This window comes from Aethina tumida, chromosome 4 (assembly GCF_024364675.1).
Source record: "Aethina tumida isolate Nest 87 chromosome 4, icAetTumi1.1, whole genome shotgun sequence".
Taxonomy (NCBI): domain Eukaryota; kingdom Metazoa; phylum Arthropoda; class Insecta; order Coleoptera; family Nitidulidae; genus Aethina; species Aethina tumida.
The window spans coordinates 1,027,703-1,049,615 of record NC_065438.1 but is presented as its reverse complement, the minus strand read 5'-3'; the positions used below and the strand labels follow the sequence as shown (position 1 = coordinate 1,049,615).

The 21,913-nt window shown below is 27.5% G+C and overlaps 1 protein-coding gene across 1 annotated transcript; it reads right to left on the bottom strand.

Annotated features, from left to right (window-relative positions):
* Positions 1–12,205: 12,205 nt before the first annotated feature.
* Positions 12,206–19,113, bottom strand: LOC109601763 (cuticle protein 7). Its single transcript, XM_020018040.2, has 4 exons — positions 19,054–19,113; positions 16,963–17,064; positions 16,560–16,902; positions 12,206–12,515 (listed from the first exon to the last, which is right to left on the bottom strand). Exons 1-4 carry the CDS (start codon positions 19,066–19,068, stop codon positions 12,415–12,417), a joined length of 561 nt encoding a protein of 186 aa, XP_019873599.1. The 5' UTR covers positions 19,069–19,113; the 3' UTR covers positions 12,206–12,414.
* Between the last annotated feature and the right edge of the window lie 2,800 nt (positions 19,114–21,913).

Below are 21,913 nucleotides of genomic sequence, written 5' to 3'. Positions count from 1 at the left end.
TGCAGTATAAAACAAACAAAAATTTTATAATATATGTAATTATGAATAATAAATATTAAACATTGACCATGAGACATCACATAGAAATAAATTTGCACTTTTTATATCATGATTAATATAAAAATATATAATACAAATGCATAACTTGAATTATCTCAGGAAATAACAAAAAATAAAGTACGTTAAATATTTATAACTAGACACAAACACACAAACAAGAAATTATTGACAAACTTATCTTAATAACAGTTTTGCCTTTAATATGATTTATATCCTTCAAACGCCCACATCCAGATAACTAATAACACGTACCACTAAATACCATCATGTTTTAACTACTGGCAATCCGGTTATATAAGGTACAGATTGCATTTATGCATATTCAAGACAGATATGAACTACCGTAAACTGTTCCTTTGATGTATATGAAATCGTAAACTTGGAATTTAAATATTCAATTACTATTTAATTGGCGTACTTTATAAATACCTATTGGTAATCATCAAGGTACGTTGCTAAGGTGTAATCTGAAATAATAAATCCTAAAGCGACAAGTAAACTTCAAAAAGTCTTTCTTCATTATTATTTCTAAGCACAGCTTGATTAATATATTGTGCCGTCATGTGCTTAGTTTATGACGACACCTGAGGGGACACACATTTTTATCCTAAGTCATAATTGAATCAGTTTAATTGTTTTTGTTTATAATTTAATGTTTCTTCAAAGGGAAATTATTTTTAAATGTCAGTGCAATTGTAAATATTAGCAAAATAACCTAAGTGGTTGTCTCAGAATATCACAAACGTGAAGCCGCAATTGTAAGTAAATTGTATCTTCGATTAATGTCCTTCCATGACTTTATTTGTCCTAATTTAACACAACACACAGAGTTATAAATTGCTTTTGTGGATGAGGAAGTTGTTTTCTATCTCACTATAGTTATTAATATAATAAGTTACCATTTGAACGGTTCTACAATTAGTTAATTTTACAATGTGCAATTTGATAACGATTATAGAAAGTGTAAGATACCATCAATAATCAATTTTATTATATACTGTTTACTAACTAGTCCATCATAAAAATATGTATAAAACTTTTCATTTGCAAAATCGAGGACAGTTTACATAAGATATGAATTTATGGCTTACAATCGATTTTGGCATCGATTTTTTCTTTCGGACACGATCTGCCCAAAGTGACATAATTTAACCTGTTCGTCTCGTTGTAGACCGTCCGCGGTGTCGGAGTGAAAGTGCCTTAATTGAAACCGTGGAAGATGCTCCGATCCGAAGAGCCCAATCTGATTATTTAAGAGCCACGATGTGCGGATTATGACCGTTTCCTCTCAATATTTCATCTCGGCACACAATCCCATCGTTAGAGGAAAGTAAAAAATGTGCTTGGGACACACAATAAATGCCGGTAAAGTACGTTTTGGTGTTACCTAATAACTTTTCCTCGTCGATTTGAACTTTTGACTTTTGTGCTTCTGCGAATTAAAAATAAAAAACAAATATTACGTATATGTTAATTATTTTTTTATTTGTGGTTACTAAATTATAATAATTAGTCATTTAATGTGGCAGACTAGATAAATTTGGAGAAACTAATCAATAATTAAAAATAAATACTTATATATTTAAAACATTTTTTTTTGTTGGGTTAGGGAGAGACTCAAGCTTCGTATTAGGGACTCAAAGAAAGGTTTAAGATGTTAAATGAAATGTGCCTCATCCACCGTATAGTCCAGATATATCCTCATGTGACTATTAATTATTTTTATCATCATAGTATGTGGTTAAATTCTGAAAAAGGAACCAAAACTGGTGTTGTCCTTTTAATCAGTTCCATTTTTTCCATAAATTTAGCTAAATATTGACAAAAACTTGTTGATTGATTGAGTACAAGTAATTTTATAGAAAGTTAAAAAAGTAAATTACTTTAGCCGGTACCTAAAGTTACATAAAATAAATTGGTAAGTGGAAGGTGAGAAGTTATGTTATTTAAAAATTTAATTCAGTCCATACAGAATTTTAATTAATTTTTTACCAAATGCAGTGCCAAAGGATACTTTTAAAACGCATCATAAAAGAAGTGCAATCACGAAATATCAAGGTAAGTGAATGAAACTTTTAATTTAATATGAGTTATTTTTTCATTGGGAACAAACAATTTCTTTGACGCCCATTTTTTATTGATATTGCCATTAATTTCAACGAGTTTACTACAAAAAAATGACGTACGAAACCTAATTATGAAATTAATTAATGATTACTTAATTTACTGCACAAAAGAAAACTGTGAATTAAATATTTAAAAGGATTTGCTCCATTGTCAGAAGAAATTCAAAAGCATTTCCTAATAAATTACATTTTAATTGCCAATAAAATTAATTTACAATTAATCGAAATCTAAAATTGATTTTTTCTTTTATTTTTTATATGTATAACGTTTTTAATTACTGGCACTTAATTGAAGACAAAGAAATGTCTAAAATATTAAAGAATGAAAAGATTATATAAAATAAGATATAGTATATGAAACTAAAAAGAGATAAAAGGGGACCAAACATGTAATTGAATGTAGATTGAATAAAAACTAAACAAAAAACATTTAAACAGATATAGAACAGAAAAAAATGCTTAATAATTTTATAATAAATTAAATTTTGATTGGCATTAAATTATGATTTATCAAATTATAATTTTAATTCTTTTATTATATTTATTCAACAAAAAATAACTGGACATGTTTCAATTTAAAAAAAATAAATAATAATTTTCTTAAAAAAAATATAAGATAAAATATTTATTATTCAGAAATTGTGGTTTATTATTTATATTGTAATATAAATAAATATGTAAAATAAAATGTACTTGTCAATGTATTTTACCTAATTACCATTTTTATAAGGTGGTTATAATACCAGCATTAAATACATACTCATACACAGTGCAATAAAAATGTTTATATTACAATTTATGTCACTTACCATGTTTTTTTTATTCAGCCTTGTTTATTATGTATTTGTACCAGTGAGGACAAAGAATCATCAGTATAATAAGAAGATAGCGGTATGTGTTCAAGGATTTTACGCATTTACTGTTATGGTAACTGCACTTATTTATATAAAAAATCTATTAATGTTAATAGTAAAATGTGGACTAAATTTGCCTCATCAATAGGATTAAGTCATATCTTGCTACAATATTAAGTTTTGCGGTTAACACCTCAAATTTCAACATCATTAATGTATTGACACATGGAAATTCGCGTGTTCCATCAATGCAATAGATAAAATTAAAATTAACTTTCAAATAAATTGAGTATCTAAGCTGGACACGTAATGCACATATATATCCTCATAATAGTAACACTAGATAATTCCCCTTAATCATTGTAATTAATTTCCGCTGTTGCTTTGGTTTTGTTGTCCGTTGATGGTATTGTTAAACACTAAAAAAAGATTTATTTAATGAAGTGAATTTCACCTCTTAATGCGATGATCAGGCAAAACGTCGCTTCCGCCAAAAATAGTTAAAAATTTCCCATATTACCTTGGTGAAAATGAAAGTGTGCAATATTTAGGATACTTGTTTTATTTATATATTTAATTGTAATGATCTTTAGTATTTAGTCGTGCACTTACAAAAAAAAAAGGAAATGTAAATACTCAACACGAGTTAAACGCTCATTAAATTCGTATTTTTGTTGGTAATTGGTGCACGCCGAGACGAAAATAACTAACAAACTTAAGCAAATTAATTTGTTTCGACTATTGAACAGTTACAAAACTAATGTTTTAATTAAAAGGTCGAATATTAATTTTAATTGCCTTGTGGATGATATTTACGGTATTGCACTTAATATCCGCATTGCTGTTATAAATTTGTAAGACATACTACTGTAATTAATGTTATTCGAACTGCATCATCTTAACACAACACCTGATGTGTTGCTTAATATATAATTTTTGTCTTCAAGGAGATTACAATAACTAAATTAGTTTTACATGGATATGTATAATTAAAATTATGTAATTAAATGTGTCAACACATGATATATGTAAAAATTAATCCATGATTTTCATCCACTTGGATGTCTACCCCTCTACTCTTAATGGTTTTCCTGAATTTACATGTTTTGTTTCAGGAATGGCGCCCAACAATATATATTGGCGCCCAACTATAAATATTGGCGCCCAACTTTACAAATTGGCGCCCAACTATTCCTATTAATTTTTTATTGGCGCCCAACTATTCTCACTAATCATTTTATTTGAATGAAAATAACCTTAAACTTATTAAAAATTTAGTTTTCCATCAATTGAAAACTAGGAAAATTAAGAAATTTATTTAAATACAATACAAATAATTTATTTTTTTTAGGCCTGCTAATGTCTAGAAAGGACATTGTATAAATAACTGAACTTTTCAGTTTTTGTCACTCACCAGTTTTTTTTATGGTGGCATGTTATAATAATATTTAAGAACGGTGATGTAACAAAACTCGTGTGTTACAATTTCTGGGTTTCCTCTTGTGAGATGTCTCATTGACATTTAAAGCATATTAATCAACATTAATTGACAAACTTTATGGGAAATTTAATTAGCATAAATATAATTGATCGGTTTAGGTGTTGGCCAATGTGTGTTTGTAAATATTTCACCAAAGGTAATAAAATTTAATTCTGTTTTTCCGCCAGTTTCATACAACACATGAGACTGAAATTAGTGCAGTGAAAGTATAATGAAATATGTAATTATTAATCGGATTTTCACATTAAAGGAGATTCATTGAAATTAATAATGTTGGCAATTTGCAGGTTTGTCTTCTGGTCGTCGATTGAAGTCACTGTATTAATTAATACGCGAGCCCATTAGCAATTGTGTAGAATGCATGGGACGCCTTTCCAATAAAAATAAAGTAACTTGAAAATCTATAAATTAACTGTGATTAGAATACAATAAGCCATTACAAGCTTTCGATATTAAGAGGGATAGTTTTTATTACTTTCTAATGGCATTTTTATCTGAAACTAAAAACCCTCAGTTCCCTTTATCCTGCAATCTAATGAAATATTTATTAAAGTATGTTACGGATGGCATTTTATTGAGGAAGAAGGAAACCAAAGTTGAATTCAGATTAATGTATGACATTAAAAATAAATAATGAAGGTGCATGTGGTAATAAGTAAACTCTTTCAGCTACACCAATTTGGTAATCTTCGGATCATGTTCTTTATATAACGCACTTTAATTTTGGAACGAGGTTAAAACGACAATATATTTTTGTGTCTGCACAAGATTAAATATGTCGATTTACATACGAGACATGATAAACAACGCCTACATTCATTTTTTTTGAAATTACACTTAATATCTATTATAGTACTTGATGTCTTAATTGAGTTTATACATGAACCAAGAATTTTTTACGAAATCGCCTACAACTAAAGGTCAATGTAGCTAGACTCACTCATTTATGCATTTTCACACTCAATTTATCTATTACTTCGAGCGGTGTCTTTAAATTAAACGACTGCAGCAACTGATTTATTATTCCCCGCTACACATATCGATAATAATCTTGTATTGTTACTAAATAATGTATAATGGTCACACAAGGAATGCCATTAAGTGAGAGTTAATAGTATGTGATCTGCAAGTGATCATTTACTTCTGGTATCAATTAAATATTAAACAATACAACATATTGGGTGTAGGTTTGATGGATTACGATTGTGTCCAAACTAAAACTAATTTGCACACAGAACCTATCCTTGGCTGAAGTAAATTGAGCCTGTTTACGAACTTGTTGATTTAAATAAAATGCACCCGTAAATTTTATTAAAACAGGACCGTGTCTGACAAAATTAGATACTTCAGATTCTATAAATCATTTATATTTTTATATATTCTTTAGATTATTTCATAAAATTCTTCACTTTTCTATTGTAGGTTTATTTAAATTCTTAAAAGTTTTTAGATGTACTCAATTTTTATGATTCCTGAAATATGTATTGTTTAGATTTTTCAGGTTCTTTGGATTCCTTAGATTATTTTCTTTAAATTCTTTAGATTCTTTAGATTCTTTAGATTCTTTAGATTCTTTAGATTCTTTAGATTCTTTAGATTCTTTAGATTCTTTAGATTCTTTAGATTCTTTAGATTCTTTAGATTCTTTAGATTCTTTAGATTCTTTAGATTCTTTAGATTCTTTAGATTCTTTAGATTCTTTAGATTCTTTAGATTCTTTAGATTCTTTAGATTCTTTAGATTCTTTAGATTCTTTAGATTCTTTAGATTCTTTAGATTCTTTAGATTCTTTAGATTCTTTAGATTCTTTAGATTCTTTAGATTCTTTAGATTCTTTAGATTCTTTAGATTCTTTAGATTCTTTAGATTCTTTAGATTCTTTAGATTCTTTAGATTCTTTAGATTCTTTAGATTCTTTAGATTCTTTAGATTCTTTAGATTCTTTAGATTCTTTAGATTCTTTAGATTCTTTAGATTCTTTAGATTTTTTCTTTAAAATTATTTGTCGAAGTCGAATAATTCTTCAGTTCTATTAGAATAATTATATTCTTTAGTTGAATTAAATTCTTATATTTTTCAGTGGACCATGAAGAAGTTTCAGTGTCCCCAGACATATTTTTCATTTTTCAGATTATATATTTATGTTCTTCATAATTCTTACTTCTCTTGAATATTATTTATCTCCTTTACATTTCTCGAGTGCTTTATAAAAATTAAATTTGATGAAAATAAAGTGTGATATAAAACTATACAATTTAACTGGAACTAAACCGTCTCTGTGTATAAAATAAAATTTTATGAATAATGCAAATCTCATACATATTAAGTGGTTCTTACAAGAGGGTTCGCCAAAAATAATTAATGTCTCTATTCCAGTTGCATTTTTTATTGTTATGTGGTCTTATCATTAAGTTGAATTTATTTTGGTAGGTGTACATGTAAATTCCGAGGTTTTGTGGTTGATTTAAATAAATTTCTAAAATGACTGGTTGGACCACGAGTTGAATACCAATGTCAAAAATATTGTTAGGTAATGACTTTTGTGTGAGGCACAAGACAAGTTGTAATGTTGTCCCAGTTTGTGTTATAAAAAATTGGATCCAGTTATTTTTTCTAAATTATTATAATGGGATTAGTAAATTAATAATAAAACATTTATTGGACCATGTAATAATAAATCGTTTTCGGCGTGTTTGTTAACAATTGTTAATTAACTAGCCAGTAAATAATAAATTATTTCCCAAGTAAGAAATGACCTTTTCTTAAACGGTAACCCAATTTCCTTTCGAAAGAATTATAATCTTCAACATCTATTTTACATATTGACATTACAATAGCATCAACGGGACGTTTGAGTTGAAATTTAAATAAATTTGCTCAACCGTTTTGTGGAATTGAAAGAAACGCTTCTTAAATATTATTGAAAACAAAACGGCGAGATTAAATCGCTTCCCATAAATCATTCCTAAGATATACGTGTGTCATTTGCTTCAAGAAGTAATTTTGCAACAACATAAAAAAATGTACATTACGTAGCGAAATATAAACAAAAACTCCATCCTTGGAGAAGCCGTAAATTGTGAAGGTGTGATGTTGCCCAGAACGGCAATTCTAATCTAATTGTAAAACAATCAAGCAGTTCCCGGCAATTTACGTTTTCGTTTCGAATTGTTTTTGCACCAGAGTCAGGTGAACAAGCCATAAATATTATACATTTATCGCATGCGGCCAAATTACACATAAATCTAATAGTTCACGTACTGCATATGACTTTTAAATGTTACGGCAGGCGCTTCCAGCGATCATCTTCACTTTCCTCGCCCGGTGATGTAACGGAATCGATAAAAAACGGAATCACGTTCAATTTTGAAACGGCCGATGACTGATTAAATTTACGCCTAATTGTTTCCGAATGGATTCGTTGTTTGTTCAGCGTATGCCTCACAGGGATTAATTTGAATATGTTTTTGCGATGATCTCGAGATGGCAGCCATGGGAAAGAGAAAATTTTTGTGTGCCATGAATAATTAAATACCTTAACGAATCGTAGTTCAAGGACTGCTTTTATTGCACGTCAGGAATTTGAAAGAAAATAATCATTTAATATAAAGTTGCAGTAGATTGCCCAATTATTCAAATTTTATTGATTTCTTAGATAAGGTAGATCCGTGGGAATTATAATTTTGTTTGCATTAGTCAGATTTTCAGCTATTTATTTAATTTATTAAATCTTAAACACTTAAGTTTTTGTTGGTTTACTAATTTGTTTTAGATTATCATAATTATTCAATCTTTGTCTCTCCTAAAATTCTTTTATTTTTTTGTTTTCTCCCAATTGTTTAACGTCTTAGATTTTTCAGACTTTTCACTCTTCAGATTTTTTCAACTCTTCAGATCCTTTAGATTTGACAGACACTTTAGATTATTCAAATATTTCAGATTTTTCAATTTTTCAGTTTTCCAGTTTTTCAGATATTTATTTCAGATATCTCAGATATTTCAGATATTTCAGATATTTAAGATATTTCAGATATTTCAAATATTTCAGATATTTCAGATATTTCAGATATTTCAGATATTTCAGATATTTCAGATGTTTCAGATGTTTCAGATATTTCAAATATTTCAGATATTTCAGATATTTCAGATATTTCAGATATTTCAGATATTCAGATATTTCAGATATTTCAGATATTTCAGATATTGCAGATGTTTCAAATGTTTCTAATGTGTCAGATATTTCAGATATTTCAGATATTTCTGATATTCCTGATATTTCTGATATTTCAGATATTTCAGGTATTTCAGATATTTCACATATTTCAGATATTTCAGATATTTCACATATTTAAGATATTTCAGATATTTCACATAGTTCAGATATTTCAGATGTTTCAAATGTTTCAGATATTTCAAATATTTCAGATATTTCAGATATTTCAGATATTTCAGATACTTCAGATACTTCAGATGTTTCAGATGTTTCAGATGTTTCAGATGTTTCAGATATTTCAGATATTTCAGATATTTCAGATACTTCAGATACTTCAGATGTTTCAGATGTTTCAGATATTTCAAATATTTCAGATATTTCAGATATTTCAGATATTTCAGATATTTCAGATATTTCAGATATTTCAGATATTTCAGATATTTCAGATATTTCAGATATTTCAGATGTTTCAGATGTTTCAGATATTTCAGATATTTCAGATATTCAGATATTTCAGATATTTCAGATATTTCAGATATTGCAGATGTTTCAAATGTTTCTAATGTGTCAGATATTTCAGATATTTCAGATATTTCAGATATTTCAGACACTTCAGATACTTCAGATGTTTCAGATGTTTCAGATGTTTCAGATGTTTCAGATGTTTCAGATATTTCAGATACTTCAGATACTTCAGATGTTTCAGATGTTTCAGATATTTCAAATATTTCAGATATTTCAGATATTTCAGATATTTCAGATATTCAGATATTTCAGATATTTCAGATATTTCAGATGTTTCAAATGTTTCTAATGTGTCAGATATTTCAGATATTTCAGATATTCAGATATTTCAGATATTTCAGATGTTTCAAATGTTTCTAATGTGTCAGATATTTCAGATATTTCAGATATTTCAGATATTTCAGATATTTCACATATTTCACATATTTCACATATTTCAGATGTTTTAGATATTTCAAATATTTCAGATATTTCAGATGTTTCAGATATTTCAAATGTTTCAGATATTTCACATATTTCAGATGTTTCAGATGTTTCAGATATTTCAGATATTTCACATATTTCAGATATTTCAGATATTTCAGATATTCAGACATTTCAGATATTTCAGATATTTCAGACATTTCAGATATTTCAGATATTTCAGATATTTCAGATACTTCAGATATTTCAGATACTTCAGATACTTCAGATGTTTCAGATGTTTCAGATATTTCAGATATTTCAGATATGTTCAGATGTTCAGATTCTTCAAATCCTTCAAATATTTTTGATTCTACAGGTTTTTCAGATTCTCCAGAATCTTCAGATTATTTATACTATTTAAATGTTGAAATATTACTTTGTACTCCTCAGTTATGACTCTGAGAATCTGAAATACTCTTTCAACAAATGTATACTCATTCCTTTGCGTTATATCATGTAGATATTATAAACAAGAACCTCGTTAACATTTTTTAACAAGACTTAATAAACAGCGTCCGCATTGAAATCCACATCTCGACACGCTAATGTAGTAATTGCTCGAAATCCAGCTTTTATTAACACGTCAACTTCACAACAGCACAATGACAAGCGTCTGAAAGAAGTTAACAAGCATCGCACACTCGCGTATAATTTCAAGTTAATTAGGTGCAAGAATCGTTGCACAATATTTAATTATATTTTTAAGTTTTCGCCCTTGTTAAAAGTCAAACAGCATATGCAAAAACGGCGTGCGTTCCGTCCCGATAAATTTAAATGCGCTCGCCCGAACTGGTATTTAAGTAACGCACGAATTGGAAAAATACGCATTGCGATTGATTGACTTCACATCCTAGATGTTGGATATCTTTCAGGTTATGTGGAAAAAAGGGCGCACCTCTACTAAAAAGCTTTATTATTACTAACTATGGTTGTATAAGGCGTTAATTAAAACTAATTTTAATTTGCACGAACGAATGGTTCTTATAATTTTTATTAGTGTTTATCTACGATTATCCCTTTGTATATAAAATAATAATTAATATAAATTATATGTGTAATTTTTATGGTATTTTAGAATTTTTCGCAGTCAATGCTATATGATTTCCTACTTTCAAAAAAGGGGGAGAATGTTTAAAATTTAATAACACGGTCACACATGTTTCGATGTTATCACCTTAATTAAACAAGATTATCTACTTGTAATTTTTAATTAATTTTGAGGCCGAATATCATTTGAAACAAGAAGTAAATGGACCGACACTTTGCCAATAGTATTAACGTAAAGCTCCGTGTCAAAGGATTAATGAGATTACACGCACCATGGTAGATGCTTTTGTGATAAGGCACTTTAGGCGGCATATTTTAATTACAAGCTTTAAATTAATTAAAAATTTCCATGAAAAATATTAATATTAATATTTACATGTAAAAAAAAAGGTTGAGCCAATAAAATATTTAGTAGGTTAACCGAATTTTAGACGCCATAACCAGATAAATTATTATTCAATTAACCTAGAGATTTATAAAAAATGAATAAACATCTTTACAAAATAACAAGTAAAAAACCATTATACAATTATTGTCAAACAAAATCTTAATAAATTTTAATTTCACAGAACCTGGTTAAAACTTTTATTAATTCATTTTAATGGGCTAAATTTTTGACACATTTTTTATTCGTCATTACAATTAATCAAGCCATGTTAGTGTCTTAATTTAATAACTTCATAGTAAGATTAATTTATTTTTATTTTACGCAGAGTGACATAATTTAATTTAATAATTAATTAAGATCTTAGATCTTATCTTATTGATAAAAACAATTTTATCCTTTCATGAATAAATATTTTAATTTTTTATTACCAAATATTAAATAATTATTGATTTTGTTATTTTATTTAACATATTTTTTCTAAATCATTAATCTACATTTTGTACAAAATGGTATTTATTTAATTTAAGAAAAATATTCAATTAAGAAAACATTTCCATTGAAAATAATAATATTCTAGTTGGTAATAATAATTATTTTTTTTAGATTCATTTGAATTATTTTAGTTTTTAGAATCTTTAATTTTTTTAAATTCTTCAGATTCTTCAAATTTAGAGGATTCTTCAGATTCTTCAGATTCTTTAGATTCTTCAGATTCTTCAGATTCTTCAGATTCTTCAGATTCTTCAGATTCTTTAGATTCTTCAGATTCCTCAGATTTTTTAGATTCTTCAGATTCCTCAGATTCTTCAAATTATTCAGATTGTTCAAATCCTTCAGATTCATCAGACTACAATTTCTTCAGACTCTATAGATTCCTCAGATTCTTCAGATTATATAGATTCAGATTTTTCAGATTATTATATTTCCCTTATTCTTCAGATTCCTTAGATTCCTGAGGTTGAATTTTTCAAATAAATTATATATTTATGAAATAAACAGTATGAAGGAATTAAAAACACAACGGCCTCCACTATAAAATATTTACTGGCATTTTTAAGATAACTTGTACAACAATCAAACCTTACAATAATAAAAATTATACTGACATGCAACAAAATGTACTGAAATGTCAAAACATTAACATTTAAAAGGTATAAATACTATTATACAAAAAAAACTGATTGAAATTGCCTTAACAACTAATATTTGGCTTAGAGGTAGCTTTGAACTGTTGATCAGTAATGTCCATGAACGTCATAATATCCGTCCAAATCGTAGGCGTCTTGGGAACCGTAGCCGGCGTCGTAATCGCCATAATAAGCACCTTTGTCGTAGCCTGAAAAGTTACATAATAATTAACACATGTATTTGACAATTTCGCTGTGAATTTCACACGCACAGCCCGTTTGTTTTGCGTGTCATTGTTTTAGTCCATATAGAGATTTATCTGCCATCTAAAACGACGTATTAGATGTATAGTTTGCAATTCATTGTCTTATCTTGGCTTTGGTCGATACGGCAATTTGCCAATTATCATAAATTATAATATTTAAAGTCCTCAAACTGTATATGATGATGATATTTTAAAGATCAGAGATAATAATTACGTATAAAGTTTAGTCAACTAATAGGATAGCTATTTTGTAATAAGTATGATATATCAAAAAGATTTACCTTTCGTTTTGAAAGTGATCTAGAAAATTTCGAAATTCTAATTTGATTAGCACTTTGGAGGCACGAATATCACGTAGAAAGGTCATTTAGACCAAATACTATCCACTTTATGACGCTTTTAATTTAATTACGTTAGAAAGGAAACGCCAAATTTTTACGCCGAATTCAGATCAAGTACAAAACCAAAATCGCAACAACAATTGCCCATTGTTTCTACCACCAATGCACCAAACCGTTACACCATATGAATATTTATGTGCAGTTTGCACAAGTTTTAATATAACTTTACAAATTACAAATTAATGAAGGAACGAAGAAATTGTTTCTGTGTTCCATGCCGTAATATTTTAAATCGCCTGTTTAAAATTTAAATGATAATTTCACTTTCGGCGTAATAATGGAACAGTTTTGTATCTGAATTACAAGACTAATTTGGTTTAATAAGCCGTTTATGCATTTTCTGCTTCCTTTTACATTATTATACAAAATGTTCTTCGTTAAACGTTTACCATAATTGGAATTTCACTTCTTATCTTACCCGATCTATTCGTTGTATTTTTAGCTTATTTATTATAAAATATTATCTGAAACAATCGACGAAACTCTAATTATCCCTTTCATACATTTTAGATATCATCTCAGTTGCCATTTCTATTTATAATTACATACGTGTGGTAAATAGTTTGTATACAAATGGCCTTTAAACAGGTCTCATTTAGCTTATCCTTCACATCCTGTTAGTTCTCCACATTAAGACCTGTATCACCCTTAATTTTTTACCTTACTTGATAATAATAATAATAATTTATTACAGTGACTGTTACAACCAACATAATATATTCATTTATTTATGGGTTTTAATGGCTGTGTGTAGCAATTATTAATTACCACCTAAGTTAAAAGCTCTTACTTGCGGTTTTATGGCATAGAAGAAATTATTTCAAAATGTAAATCCTGTTTTTCAATATGAAATCCGGGTACACATAACTAAATGTCAACACAAGGACTATTTAAATGCATTCGAATCGATAATTTTATGCACGTCCAAAAACTGTATTGGAATTTTAAATTTGATTTACGAAATTCGATTATAATTACCGTTTTATCGTCAATTAACTGAATTATAATTATGGGAGTTAAAGCTGAATTATTTATTGGCGTTCGAAATGTCAATTTTCAAATTTATAATGTCATAATATTAAATTAATATTTTATAGAACGCATAGATATGTTATAATTGCAAAGTAATAAAAAAATCAAGTAAAAACATTCGAAATTATATAAATGTTATTATTAAAAATATTAATATTTAAAGTTTAAGGATCTAATTATGTCATTAACTTAACATTTCGATTAAAATCAGTCCAAAAACATATAAAATTATATTAATTTCATAATTTAGAAGGTATTGACAATTTACGAGCAATTATAATAATAATAAAATTTATAAAAGAATTGAATATATAAAATTAAATTTTAAGAAGTGATTAATTCTGGAATATAATTAAAGTATTAAAGTAAAACAGTTTATTATTTAATTAATTTGGAATATTATTTAAAATAAAAGAAATAGGAAATAAACTTAATAAATTTTAATTTTAATTAAAAAAAATTAAAATTAAAATTTAGAAAAAGAATACAATAAATTTTAATAATAATAATATAAAAATATATATTTAATTCTCATTTAATATAAAAATAAAAATTATTAATTGTTTTATTAATTAAGATTTCTTCAAAGTTAAAAAATATGGAAAAATATAGTATTTTTCCTATCTATTTTAATAGATTTGTTCACATGAAATACACACTATTGATTTTTATTAAATTCACCTACAAATACACATAAAAAATGTATATTATTAAGTATAATTTTAGTTCATAAAAATATATTGAATGTTTTATTCCATTTAAAATTTCTATTTACTTTAAATTATGGGTACACATTAAAATCTAATAATTTATTAGATCCATTATCTTTTGTTAATTATGGTGCATTATATCAGTTCATTAAAATAATTCCAAACAGGATTATTTACTTTTCGGACCTTGATATTTAAAGGATTAGACTACTTATTTAGTTTCAATTTTGACATTAGATTTTGATCTAAATGTTACACATAAAACAACTTATTGTTTGACAACTACCTAAACCGCAACTTGATCAAATAACAGCTTGTTTGTTTTAATAACTTCTGGGTATTTATATGAGTCAGTAATAAACAATTAGAAATTTTACAGTTTTAAAGGGATATTTGGAAGTACAGAACATTTAATCATTCATTCAAGGCGTTTTATAATTAAAATAAAACCATGTGGCTGAAAAGTAATAGGTAAGAAAGTGTTAGATTACAAAATCAAAAACGGTAACTGGATACGACCCGAAGCGGACGTCTCGAAGACATATCTCAATCTGAAGTCCTCCTACATCCATCAAACTAAACGTGACCGAGAACGCGGCATTGTAATTACGCTTTGCCGGATAAAATATTATTGCTAAATCGGGGGGAAAAGATTTGTTCATAGAAAATGTGATTGTAAAAAATTGAAAATGTGCCGCAACTCGTGCAGAATTTAAACTGATGACTTTCTATTAAATATTCGACTCTAAACGCTGAAGATTAAATATTTTTTTTGATTAATTAGTTAATGAGGAAGTATTCGGATTTTTATATGGGAAGATTTGAATGCACAAACGAGTTTTTTATTTTGATAAATTGGAGCGTTAAAATCAATTATTTCGAACGGTTGGTATTTATTGACATTAATTTATAACTTAATGGTGTTACGTCTGCCACGGCGGTTCTGTTTGAATTATTATATATAAAAATAATGGTGCTTTGATTATAGTCTGCACGTATATAATTAATATTATAAAGCTTCGCTACGTATCTCAAAATCAGATGTGTTGCATGCAGGATTATATAATACACTTATTTACTATCGGATTACGCGTTGGTCCCAAAAGTCTTTAAATATAATTGTTTTTTCGCTGTCAGAAAAGAGCTAATAAATTTAAAACACTGAAATTACATATTAATTATAAAATCATGATTCACGTATTCGGTGTTCAGCCTGAAGTCGTGAGAATGTCGAGAAGAAGTGTTACTTTTACCGAATTGAAATGAGAAAAAAACCTTCAGCATATTAGTGATCCTGCAGTGCAATTAAAAATGTTTTTTATGAAACAGATCAATAAATTAATAAATAATTAGCAGGAGATTGAAATATTTTATTGAAAATGATGGAAATTAATAAAAAAATAAGTTTTAATTAATTGTTTTATATTTACTTATTTATAATTGGGTATATTTTACACTTAAATGTCTGAGATTATTTTTAATTAGTGACTGCAACATTTTGTTAATAATTTGTAAATTTTTCTTATAGCATTAATATTAGAAGAACAGAAACAATTTGAATAAATGGAAATTAATAATTTGTTATCACACAGGCCCTCTATCAACAAGGATATGAACTTACAACAACTACTTTATTGCTAGTTAATAGTAGAGTTACCCACGCCATCTATCAAAGATATTCAGAAGTTTCCAGTACTACCAACTAATGGCAGTACTCAGATTTGTTCTCCATGTATACACCAAACTGTACAACCACCAACTTCATTAGCAGGATTATTCGTGCCATCTACTAAAGACACTCAAAACTTGCCTATACTAGGCAACCCAGAATACCCCAACATTACCTATCACATTGGTGTACTTCACGACTGGCTCGGCGATGATCTGCTTCTGAATCGGCACGACCTGCTTGTAGATCGGCTGCACCACCTCCTTGTAGATGGGCGCAGGTGCCACCTTCAGCACAGGTGCCGGTGCGGCGTGGACAGATGGCGCACTTTTGGAGACGACGGCGTTGAAGCCGTTCACCGGGTCGGCGGTGTAGTCGACGGTACGCACGGAACCGTCGGGCTCCACCAGGGAGTACTGACCCTTGACTACATCACCGTCACGACTCTCCGTTTGGGACTTGTGGTCGCCGGTGTGAGGGTCCGACACGCCGTACTTGAAGGCGTATTTGGGGTGGGACTGTCAAGTACCACAATATTCAAATTATACAAGTACCGTTAATATTTCTGTGGTACTTACGTAGTAATCAACTGCGTGTGGAGCATACCCAACAGAATGTCCTCCTCCAATAATTCCCGCCCAGGAGCTGGGGGCGAATACGGCGAAGACCGTGATGAGAAGCTTCAAGCATAAACAATTATATTAGATAACTTAAATATCAATAAACGACATTTACTTTGGCGTTCCACATGGCGTTTATGTCAAAATTGGGTGTGATACTTGCACAATTGTTTGTAATTACTGATTTTCTGTTTGCTAGATCTTAGTTTGAGAAATTGTTGGACAATTCCGCGTATGCCATATGGTGTTCTGGTACTAAAATGGTAATTTTTGAGAAAGTGATTTGAAAAATTGGGCCTTTATATGATTTATGGATGTAACGTAAAGACCTTCCACCTTTTGGAAAGTTAAAACAAACTTAACTAATATGTATTTAGGAAATCATTAATATTATTTTAATAGATATCTATTTATCTACCATAAACACTTTAACTGAATAACATAAAACACATTATTAATATAATTAATTGAACGGATATAAATAAATTGATGATAAAGGTGATAATTGCCCATCAATAAACCTTGATTTACTCAGTAAGTCGTCTGAACCTTGAAGCAATTATTCTTCCTGTAATTATTACTTCCATTTTTGTAATATTAATATAGGTTAGTTACGATAACATCAAATATCAAAACAATTAACACTGTTTAAATAGAAATCTGAATAATTATTCTGCGATTTTAGACAATATAATTGTTCAAATTCTGAGTACATCCTTTAGTTGATGGGAGGATAAAGAGTAAAAGTAACAATTTTGTTTGCTTAATTGCCTGTAAAATTGAATCGTTCTTAAAATGTCTATTATTTGTTGCTAAAAATTACATTTATACAAAACAAAGGGAACAATTCAACAATATTTTTTACATAATAAGGAAATTTTGTACCAAAAATTTATTAAGTAAAAATTTATTTATAATTAGATTTATAAAATAATATATAATTTAATATTTTGTTGTATTTTCTATGATTTTTTTATTTAAATAATTATTTTTATTATTTGTGCAGTACTATATTTATAAATATAGTACTGGACAAAAATATGGTTATGTGAATAATTATTTCAAATTTTTGAATTTTCTAATTTATTAAATTTATAATATTTGTTAATTAAAATTCAAAATTGAGGGATATTTTTTAATAATAAATGATGTTTTCTATATTTTTTAAGAAAATTCTAATCAATAAAATGTCTAAATATTAGAAAAAAAATATATATTTAGAATCTTTATCAATTAAATTAATAGACTTATTTCTTAATAATTGATAAAAAATTATGTAAATAGCTACTTAGAAATAATAAATAATTCAAAAAAGTGAAATATCTGAAATATTATCAATTAAATAAATATATTTATATTATTATATATGCATAATTCATAAATTTATATAATTTTTGTAATAATTTTACAGTTTTTTTTTAAATTGATTCATAAAATATTATGAATTATTATTAAAATTATTAATTACCTTATAATATATTTCATGTCATAATTTTTGTTATGATTTATTTATTGTTTATTATTAAAATAATATGTGAAAATTAATTTTATTATTGATTTTTTTTCAAATAAATAATTTGTAAAAAGCTATTTATAAAAGTTGCCTTAAAATAATTTCCTAAATAATTTTAAATTATTAATTCCAAGAAAAATAATTGTTTGAAATATTATTAATTAAATAATCATATTTAAATAATATCCATTAATAAATTTAAATAATTTTTTAACTATTTTAAAATATTTTTTATTAATTAAACTAATTATTTATAAACTGTTATAGTTCTCTTATAATAATTAACAAATAATTATAAAATTAAGCAATTCCATAATAATAATAAAATATTAATTTTAATAATAATAATTAATAATTTTCAAAATTTAAATTATTTTTTAAGTGTAATTTAGTATTATAACTCAGAAATTATTTTGAAACATATTTAAAAAAATATAGACTGCATATTCACACTACACAATCCAATTTCCAAACTTCAAACGCACTTAAAACACAGATACACATCCACACACAATAGCACTGTTCTCTTTAATTACCTTCATATAACCCATTGTGAACTTCTAACGAAACAAAAAAAAAATGGTATAAAAGTTAACCACCGACTAATCGTATGCTCCTAGCCTACTTTGTATTTATATGAGACACCCGTTTCGCGGTGCACATTGTGCCCCTCCCCCACTATTTTTTCGTGCCCAAAGAAGAATGCCGCAACCCGCGAACGCCGCAAGAAGGTCGCACCACTTCAGTGACATCGTACGAACGGCGTACGATGGGAAAGATTTCAGAAATGTTTCCTTTTTACCTTCAGCAAGGTGCCTCTGTATTTTTTTTTTTTTTTTGCCATGGATTTTCACAACCCGACAATAATGTTGCCAAATGGTTGTACGCAGTCTGGTTTCGTTCATTCTAATAATTGTAATTGGCGGTTATTGTTTTTTAATTGATTGGGGATTTTTTCTCTTAATGGACGAATTGTCGGACAAGGTTAATTGAAAATTTCAAATTGTGTTACAACAGAGAAAAAGTTGTTTTTAAAACAAAAAACATGCCATAATTTAGAAATTAAAATCTTAAATTTTGATATAATATTATTTTATACATATTTAGGATAGTTTTAATGGCTAAATTTAGAAAAATATACAGTAAAGTGACATAAGCAAACAATTTCAGTTTTTAATTACTTAAATTTTTAAATAAATTAATAAATTTTGATTAAATATTTGTAATTAATAATGAATTTTAATTTCAACAGGAAATTTATATAATACAAACCTGAAAACTGAAAAGTTATAATAAAATTGTATTTAATTAACTATGTACTCTCATGGTTTGAAACTTTCAATAATATATTTTGTAAGGATAGATTAATTTTGACCATTTTTAACAAAATAATTACTTTTCTACACACATTTGTATTATGAAATGACAGATGCGTTGTAAAGTTCAATATTTTTATGTAATTATTTTAATTTAAAAAATGTGCCACACTTTATTGCTATTATTAGACGTTAACAAATGTGTACACTTATTTTCTATATTAGTCGTAAATACGTAACACAGTTCCTGAACAAGGCGTCGCATTATAAAGCCTTAATTAGGCTCATTTTCTGCTAATTGCAAAAGAACAAAACAAAATGGATTATTATATAAAACAAACAATCGGAGGAATGAATAAATTATTTAGAACAATAAATTACACGTATATTTGGAAATAACTAACTGAAGTGTAAGAAAATATTAAAACAATATTACGCTCATAAATTTTTGACTTAATTATGACTTAATTTTAAAGGTCGGTTTTATTTATTATACCGGTGGCGTAATCGTGCTCATTATTGTATTTAAATGAGAAAAATGTACAGGAAGACATTCTCTAATCTTAAACCAGTTGTAGTAACTTTTTTAAAAAATGAATAAAATAGTAAATTTATACGTGTCTTGTCCGACAGATTATCTGAGGAGATATGCAAACATTTAACTCTCATAATAATAAACGCAGTTGCAAAATCTCGTATTATTGTATTAAATGAACATTTTTATTACAACCTTCTTGAAGTGACCAATTTCATTTAATATATGCGTAGTTATGTGATTCAGGGCGGCAAATTTTCCCAATACGTTTCATTGTCTGACCGCAATCGTTACGCAACTTGGGAGAAGAGATAATGGAGTGGCATGTGGAAAACAATATGATTTCAAATCAGAACAATATAACTGGATATATTCCTATTATGATCATCTCACGCATATAACAGGTTCACATCTAATATAACTTAATTGTTATACACACAACAATTGATTATAACCACATTGACTCTAATTGAATAATTATAAACCTATTTAATTTCATCATCGTGATTAGGTTTTAATTTTTGACAGCCAAACTTAAACAAGTAATAAAAGTCAAAAAGCACATTTCTCCATTAACTTATAAGAACTCAACAAACAAGAAGTCGTAAATTTGACGATATGAAATGCCATAACATTGTAATAGGTTTAGAAATGTGAGAACAGTTTTGTTTGCATATAAAACGATTTTAATGTCTTACTAAAACAAATCATATGAAAGTTTCATTAAAGATATTTTTATTGGTTTATTCATCGCATTTTTTGATGATTTTGAAATGACGTTAATTACTCAATTGTTCAATAAGTTCGAAGAAAGGAAACTAAGAAACTTATTCCAATGTTTCTCCATTATATGGTACTATCCCTTTACGATAGTTATTATTTCTTGTTAGAGAAGAGCCATATGTCTGAAAAAACTAAGTCTGATACTTTATTTCTATTTCTTCTGAAAAGTGACTCTTTTGGACCAAAGTTGGAGCAAAGAAAGTCAAGAAAGTTATAATCATATTCAACTACGGTAATATCTTCTTGGTTGGTCCACTCTGTAGACTCTTGTGTGTATTCAGGACCATTGTGGTACATCCAAATCTCATCTAGACTTCTGAACTAACACACAAATTCCTTTTTATCTCCTTCTAAACCCTCTAGACTACAGAAAGTGGGTTACTAGAGATTTAAGAGCTAATTCCTTCAGAGATAATCTAAATTGTGACTTTTCCAATTGGGCTCATACAATTTTACCTTTTTATTGAATGTTTCAGATGCTTTCGGCACTTTCCAAGAACAAAGTACTATTAAGTAAATAAAAATCTTTGAAAAATAATGGTTAAATGAATCCATTAATTCCATTTAGGAGATTTGGTAATCATGTTTTAATTTTGTATAATTTGTATGTTAAAAATACGAGATTAGTCTTTCCTAGTTATGTAAATTAATGCAATATCATTTTTACGGGTTAGATAAATTTAAATAAAACAATTGTTTCCTAATTACGTTTAATCACATCAGATCGTACAGATATGAAAACACATTAGTTTAGAGGATGAA